The sequence below is a fragment of the Schistocerca cancellata genome, chromosome 6, assembly GCF_023864275.1.
Source record: "Schistocerca cancellata isolate TAMUIC-IGC-003103 chromosome 6, iqSchCanc2.1, whole genome shotgun sequence".
NCBI lineage: Eukaryota > Metazoa > Arthropoda > Insecta > Orthoptera > Acrididae > Schistocerca > Schistocerca cancellata.
In genome coordinates this window covers 114,697,537-114,705,787 of record NC_064631.1, presented here as the reverse complement: position 1 = coordinate 114,705,787, position 8,251 = coordinate 114,697,537, and the positions used below count along the sequence as shown (strand labels likewise).

General features: G+C 36.9%; 1 protein-coding gene across 1 annotated transcript in view; it reads right to left on the bottom strand.

Annotated features, from left to right (window-relative positions):
• Positions 1–1,055: 1,055 nt before the first annotated feature.
• Positions 1,056–8,251, bottom strand: part of LOC126191581 (39S ribosomal protein L3, mitochondrial) — a 78,632-nt gene continuing 71,436 nt past the window's right edge. The window contains exon 8 of the mRNA XM_049932514.1: positions 1,056–1,270. Within this exon, the coding sequence (XP_049788471.1) occupies positions 1,147–1,270 (124 nt within the window). The 3' untranslated portion in view covers positions 1,056–1,146. The remainder of the gene's footprint in view (positions 1,271–8,251) is intronic.

The following is an 8,251-nucleotide window of genomic DNA, read 5'->3' as shown; positions in this document are numbered from 1 at the left end:
TGAAATTTGGTATTTTTCTTAGTTTCAGCACCCACTATAAGTATACTAACTTTCAACAAAATCTAAGAGGGTGAGGTAAAATTTTTTTAAAGTGTGAAGTGTGTTGATTTGACATGGAATGACTCACATGTATTGCAAGTATGTCCTCCTCCCCCGCTCCCTTTGACCATTTCCTCCTTTCCACCCTCTCTGTTCATCTCCTCCACCTCCTTTCTCCATCCATCCTCTTCTCACCCCGTGTCCACCTCCTCCGTCTCCCCCATCTATCTGTCCATCTCTTCCTCCTAACCACCCCCCTCCCCCCTCTATATTTCTCTTGGTCCCCTCCCTTTCTGCCCATCTCATCCTCATCCCTATCTCTGCCCAACACCTCCCCCTCTCCCCTCTCTATCCGTCTTCTCTTCCCCCTTTCCCTGAACATCCGCTCCTCCCCTTCTCTCTGTGCATCTCTTCTCCCCCCCCCCCCCCCCCCGGTCTATCTATCTCATCCTCCTCTCTCTCTTTGCCCAACTCCTCCATGCCTGTCTCTGCCTTTCTTCTAACACTGGAAAATCCAGGATGGAATATAACAACTTCTGGTTTCAACTGCCAGATACTGAGGTCACGTGTATGTGAGATGCGTGCACGCATTTGTGTGTGTGTGTGTGTGTGTGTGTGTGTGTGTGTGTGTTGTCTATTATCTACTTTTCCACAAAGGCCTTGTTGGCTGAAAGCTCATTTTGTGACAGTCTTTTTGTCGTGCCTTTGTGCCTATCTGTGACGCAATATCTTCACTATCTTACCCCCAACATACTTCCTTACAGACAATCAATAAGTGATATGCATACCAAGTTTGGTCAAAATCAATCCGGTGGTTTTCGAGATGATGTGGAAAACACACACACACACACACACACACACACACACACACACACACACACACACACACATTTTTATGTATGGATATAATACAGATACATGGATATAATACAGATACAAGCATGGTACGCAAATAAAGTTTACTTCACACATAAATAAGCAGTTTACTTTAAAAGGATTTGCAATATAAAAATATGTTATGTTTAGAAAATTTTTAATAACAATTTCCAATTACACAGTAACAAGAAATGGCAAATACACAATACTCTACAGATCTGAACTCCATCATTAACTGAATGTAACTGATGGTTCCTTGAATGAGTGTACTTCCTCTGCATAAATGTCTTCAGGAAGTTCTTTATCTAAGTCTTCAGGATAAAATGTAGGGAAGGGTGGAGCCTCCTTGAGTTTCCTGGAAAATTAAGTAATATTTTGCAATTCTCACAAGTAAGGAAACAAAAAATATATACATTGTGTTGCAACTGTTTCATACCATTATGCTGCAACACGGCAGAAAATAACAAATTGGGTTGTATCCTACAATTAGAAGAAAAGCAGAAACTTAAAGTTAGTGAGCCTATATGATGTTTAAGCATGCCTTTTCATCAGTCCTGACATTTATCCAGAGTGGTTGTATATCCTCATTTGCGTATATCATTTTCATCCCGCAATTCCCACTATTGTAAATTTAACCTTACTATTAATCTTATCAGTGTAATTATATTTTGCAATTATTGTCATTGGTTTTGTCAGTCTCATCTTGGAATTTCTATTATCATAAATTTAAATTTATAATCATTGACTAATGTTTAGAATTACATCAGTTATTCATGAAAAAGTCTAGAGCCAACGCAGGTGACAATTGGTGTGGTTCTGGTATTCAAGTTTCTGTCCACAAATCAGCATGGATTTAAAAAGCATCACTCATGCAAAAGTCAACTTGCACTTTTCTCATAAGATATCCAGCAAACCATGGATGAAGGGCAACACGCAGGTTCCATATTCCTTGATTTCTTTGTGAACTAAAATGGGGAGCAGTGGACGGAACATGAGTCCTGTTTGTGAGACACTATTGAGGAAAATTTAGCGAACAGGCATCCGCTGCTGACTGCAGAATGATTCTACTGCCTCCAATGTACATTTCACATACGGACCACAAAGACAAGATAAAAGAAATTAAGGTTCATATGGAGGCATATAGATAATAGTTTTTCCTTGCTCCATTTGCTAGTGGAACAGGAAAGGAAATGACTAACAGTGATACAACTTACTCTCTGCCATGCACTTGATGGTGGCTTACATAGCATATATGTAGATGTAGATGAATGATTTGGTTTGGTCATCACGACATTACACAATATTTCCTTCTCAGCGAGCTGGTGTCTTTAAGCAAAGTCTGAATAACATGCCGCGTAGTGCTCCAATTTGTCATAAGGCTATTTCAACAAACCCATCAAAGTTCTAAGAAAAATCATCTAAATCGGATCTAAATGATCATATCCAGCTGTTCATTAACAAAATACATAATTGAAGATGTTATTAAATTTTTCAGAGCAACAAAAGACACATCCTTCCTTGATGAAGGATCCCAGTTCCCTAATAACTTGTTAGAGCAATGAATCGATTGTCCTACAGACAATGATTGTTGTTGCTGTTCTTGTATAATTAGGTACTTCCCCTGCTCAACCAAGTATAAGCCTTCAATTAATTTTTGTATTCTGCCAAATTACTGGCTCCCAGACAAACTGTAAATCACTACATATTTACTTGTCTAAAAGATAATACTTCCTTGATTTAAATGATGGCTGTTTTATAAAATGCTTTTCATACAGTGTGTGTTATCCGATACATGACGGTACATTGTTATGCACACACTCATATATACTTAATTACTTACAATTCATTCTTAGCACACACTCTTCATTCATTCCACCACACATTCTAACAATTGCATTATTGTGTTCATGTCTTGGTATCCCTTTACAGTTTTTAATCCCTACACGCCCTTCCATTACCAAACTGAAATTCCTTATTGTCTCAGGATCTCTCCTATCAATCAGTCACCTTTTTAGTCAAGTTTTGTCATACATTACTTTTTCCTGCATTTGATTCAGTTCCTCCTCATATGTTATTCAATCCTCCCATCTAATACTCCACATTCTTTATAGCCTCTATTTCAAAGGTTTCTATTCTATTCTTGTCTGAACTGCTTATCACACACATTTTCACTTCTGTATAAAGCTACACTCCAGACAAATTCTTTCTGAAAAGACTTCCTAACACTTAAATTTATACCAGAAATTAGAAACTTTCTCTTCTTCAGAAATACTTTCCTTGTTACTGCCTTTCTGTATTTTATATTCTCTCTGCTTCAACCATCACCAGTTATTTTTCTGCCCATTTCTAAACTCACTTTTAGTGTCTCATTACCTAATCTAATTCCCAAAGTATAACTTGATTTAATTCAACTACATTCCATTACCCTTGTTTTACTTTCGTTGAGGCTCATCATTTAATCTCTTTTCAAAACACTATCCATTTTGTTCAACAACTTTGCCATCTCTAACAGAATTAAAGTGCCATTGGCAAACCTCAAAGTTTTAATTCTTCTCCCTAAAGTTGATTTTATATCTTCTCCCTGAACTTGAATTTCCTTTCATAATTTATCTTTGATTTCTGTTACTCATGCTCAAAGTACAGAACGAATAACACTAGGGATACGCTACAACCCTTCTCAACTACTACCTCTCTTTCATGTCCTTTGACTCTTACTGGGTTCTACAGATTTTATTAATTGTAGAAATGACATCATGTAATACCTTAAACTGCTGTTACAATTTAATCTTTATGTGCCGTGTGCTTCAGTCAAAAATCATTATCCAGCACCTGTTCTGCACACTTCACCAATATAGTGAAATTGCTTATATTTTTACTACAATTTTCAAACATCCTTGTTGCATGAAGTTTCCTGTATTTATGATGTGTGTACAACAGGTGCTGGATAATGGTTAAAGACCAGTTGCACAATAAAGAAAAAGTTGAGCATCTGCTTGAGGTCTTACAGGGTGTCATATCTATACATGTTGTAAATAAACTTTTGCTCCCTTTGTTTTATCCCTGCTACATTCAAAATTTTGAAAAGTGTAGTCCTGTCAACACTGTAAAAGTTTTCTCTAAATCTACAAATGCTATATAAGCAGGTTTGCCTTTTCTCATCCTATTTTTTAGAACAAGTCATAGGATCAGCATAGCTTTGGGTTTTCCTACACTTCTCTACAACCCAAACTGACCTCTCGACATCGGCTTCTGCAAGTCTTTTCCATTAATAATTAAAGTCAATATTTTGCAACCATGTCTTATTAACCCTTGAGCAGGCGTGCCTATGTATAAAGTACACCAACCACAAACAACTTTGTCTCGTACTGTTTCATTATTGTTTTACAATTCCCCATATGTATTTCTTCATTATTGTTTCGGCGAACACTGTGATGAGTTGTGTTATCATACGTTTCACGAGAGCAGCTGTAATATAAAATAAACAGCGAGCCAGGTGAGAAAAAAATGCGCTGTTTAATGCTTTGAATGGGTCATTACAGTTGGGTAACACTTGTACACAGCAACACAGTGATACAATGAACACATACTTTATTGTTGTTTAATTAAACAGTGATAAATTAATACAATGTAAGATTATTTTATCATTGTTTAATTAAACTAGGATTAAATTGTGATATGGCTCATACATGTTCACATTAGTAACATAAAGAGAACTATTCTTGAGACGTGTACAAAGTATGGCACACGCCTGCTAGTGTTATGAAAATCTGTGGGCTTGCTCAGGGGTTAAATATATAACAAACACTTGAACATAAATCATAACTGCTTTTACTTCTCGTCAATTATTTATTATTCTAATCAAAATATTCATATGAATAATGGTTTTGTTTTTTGAAAGTAACCAATCTATGTGTTATGTCAGATAAGTATGTATCTTTTTCGTACAATTTTCTATTATTATTATTGTTCTTATGTAATCATCTGGACTTTAATGGAATCAGTACAGTTAATATTTCTACACATTTATCATCATATGTTTTATTAACAATTGCATCTTACAGAATATTATACGTAACTAGATTCTAGTTTAAGGGACCTCTTAGACTGCATCTATTACAATCTTCATAAAATATAACAATAATCTCTACTGATTTTTCTATTGTGTATTTATGTAATTAATTTAATTTACATTATTGCATAAAATATTTAATTTGTGTTTGGTCTTTGCTAAATGTTAGGTTTGTTTTAATGCAAAAAACCATTTTAATGCAAAAAACCAAAAAGACTAGCTCAACTGGAAGCTATACTGTTCCAAAATAGCCACTCACACTATCCATTCTACAATTCTTTAAGTATTGTCAAATAATAACAAGTTTGATTATTTATATTATGGTAAAATTAATCATCTTTAGCAACAGTAAAAATCCATTCATGTTATCATTCAATAATTATAAACAGTACAAATTGTCTTTGAACATAAACCCCATCAATTAGTGTTGCCACCCTTTAGGAAACTGTAAAAACCATCACCAGATGTCATCATTTAATAAAGCAAACCTACAAAATTCCCTTATAAAATGAAAAACATTACATTCTAGTAATACTGATGTAGAACTTGAAATTGTACGGACACAATCATTAATTTGGAATAGTAACCTTAATATAAAAACTTGTTAGTGGATTGACACCACATTTAATTAGGACACATCATCTCTCATAGCGGAAGATCCTACAGGACGTGCTGTTTCCTACAATATTATATTTCCAGTGGACTCTTCTATCTGAGTCAAATTCCTACTAGAAAGTTGGTACCTCCCTGCAGCAGGGAATAATATTGCTTTCCTACACACAGGACAAAGGGTACAAACATAATAGCAATTACCAATAATTTGGTACTTCCCTGTACCGAGGAAGGTTTTTCCTTACACAGAGGTTATTGATTTTACATTATATACATACTATTCATTTTACTGTAGACTGAGCAGGAGTGATGGTGTTACTGGCTCCTGAACTGACAATGTTGAGCATCAATAGACAGAGTTCAAGAGCATTATACATTATGGTTTACACAGGTATATGACAAGCGAAGTTGAAAGGCATAGGAAAGACCTGCTGAGGTTCAACACCCGTGTTAGAAAGCTGCTACAAAAGCAAAGAGAGATTCACTGCAAATTTAAATATAGCCATAGCCTCACAATCCAAGAAAAATTGAACAAAGTCAAAATTAGGTAAGGCAAGACATGCGTGAAGTATTCAACAAATTTGAAAATACAGTTTTATCCAGTGACTTGACAGAAAATCCTACAAAGTTTTGATCTGCTTGGTTAAATAAGTAAATGCATTGAAGCCACCTGTCCAGGCACATCTTGACCATAATGGCGTCAAAACGAAGGACGACACAGTCAAAGCTGAAATACTAAAGATCTTTTTTCAAAATTGTTTCACAGAGCAAGAAAGCACTGCAGTTCTTCCTGTAACTCACTGTACAAATGTCAAAATGATGGGTATTGAAATACATGACCATGGGATAGAAAAACAACTGAAACTGTTCAACAGAGGAAAGGCTACTTGATCTGATGGATTACCAATATGATAGAAGACAACAGCATGTGACAGAACTTGCCCCTCTTCTAGGAGCAGAGTATCATAAGTAACTGGAGGAGTGAAGCATTCCTAATGATTGGTGTGTGTGTGTGTGTGTGTGTGTGTGTGTGTGTGAATGGGGAGGGGGGGGGGAGGAGAGGTTGGGGAGGAGTGTTTGGAAGGGTCATTCCTGTTTTCAAGAAGGGTCATCAAGCAGATGCATAAAACATAAGTCTATATCTCTGATGTTGGTCTGCTGTAGAATTTTGGAACGTGTTTGTGTGTTACAACATTTCTAGAAACCAAAAATCTCCTCTGGATGAATCAATGCAGGTTCCAAAAACAATGAATGTGTGAAACCCAGTTCACTCTGTTTTTCCAGAAAGCAGAAGATACTGGCTGCCATGTTGATGTGTGTTCCTTGACATCAAGAAGGCATTCTATACAGTTCTGCACTGCTGCCTAATGAACAAAATATTTGTGTTTGAAATATCAGACCAGCCGGTGTGACTGGACTGAAGAGTTTCTGAACACAGCATGTCACTCTCAATGGGGAGAAATCTTCTGACATGAAAGTAACTTGGGGGCACTCCAAGGGAGTGTTTTAGGACAATTACTTCTCACAATATACACAAGTATAAACGTTCTGGTGGAGGTTCCATGAATCTTTTTGTGGATGATGCTATTGAACACAGAGATGCTAGAAAATTGTAGTGGAATGCAAAAGACCTGTAGGGTATGGACACTTGGCGCAGCGAATGGCAGTTGACCCTCGCCATAAAGAAATGTAATGCCTTGCACATAAATAGGCAGAAAGAGCCATCATTGTATGATTAACATGATTGCAGAATATTCCCTGGAAGCAGTCAAATCCATGAAATATCTAGGAGGACAAGTACAGAGCAATTTAAAGTAGAATGGTTACTTAAAACCAACGGTAGGAAGGCATATGGCGGACTGAGATTCATTGGAAGAATCCTCGAGAAATGCAGTCCACCCACAAAGGAGGTAACTTACGAAAACCTTGTTTGACCAATACCTGAATATTACCTCTTATTCTGGGATCCTTACCAGATACGATTGACACAGGAAACAGAGAAGATCTAAGGAAGATCAGGGAAATTTGATTACACATTCATTTAGTTAAGTGTAAAAGTATCACAGAGATTCACAGCCGACTACAGTGGCAGATACTGCAACAGAAGCATTTTTGTATCGTGGTGTGGATTACTGTTAAAGGTCAGAGAACATACACTTGTAGAAGAAACAACCAAAATACTGCTTCCTCCCAGATAACTGAGCTTATGCAGAGGCTTATCGGCAACTGTTCTTCCTGCAAAGCATTTGCTACTGGAAGAGGAAAAGTAGGAGTCACAGCGTTACATAACGTATCCTACGCCACAACCGTAAGATGGCTAGCGAAGTATAGATGTTGATGTAGATGTAGAAGAGTGAGTGCAGAGTTGTCATACCAACTGACTCATGAGTTGCTCAGTTCCTTAATCAGTTACACTGGGGTACATCTAAAATGAAAATGTTAATGCAGCATTTCATTTATTGGCCAGACAGGGCATCAATATATAAATTCACAGAGCGTCTCTGCTCAAAGTGTGCTTGTAATCAAGTGGCTTGACCACAGGGATTTTCTATGTGGTGAACACTTCAGCACCCTTGGGCAAAGGTGCATATTGATTTTGCAGGACCTTACATTAGACGTTAAAGACCACAGCACAAGACATGATCTGGGCACTGG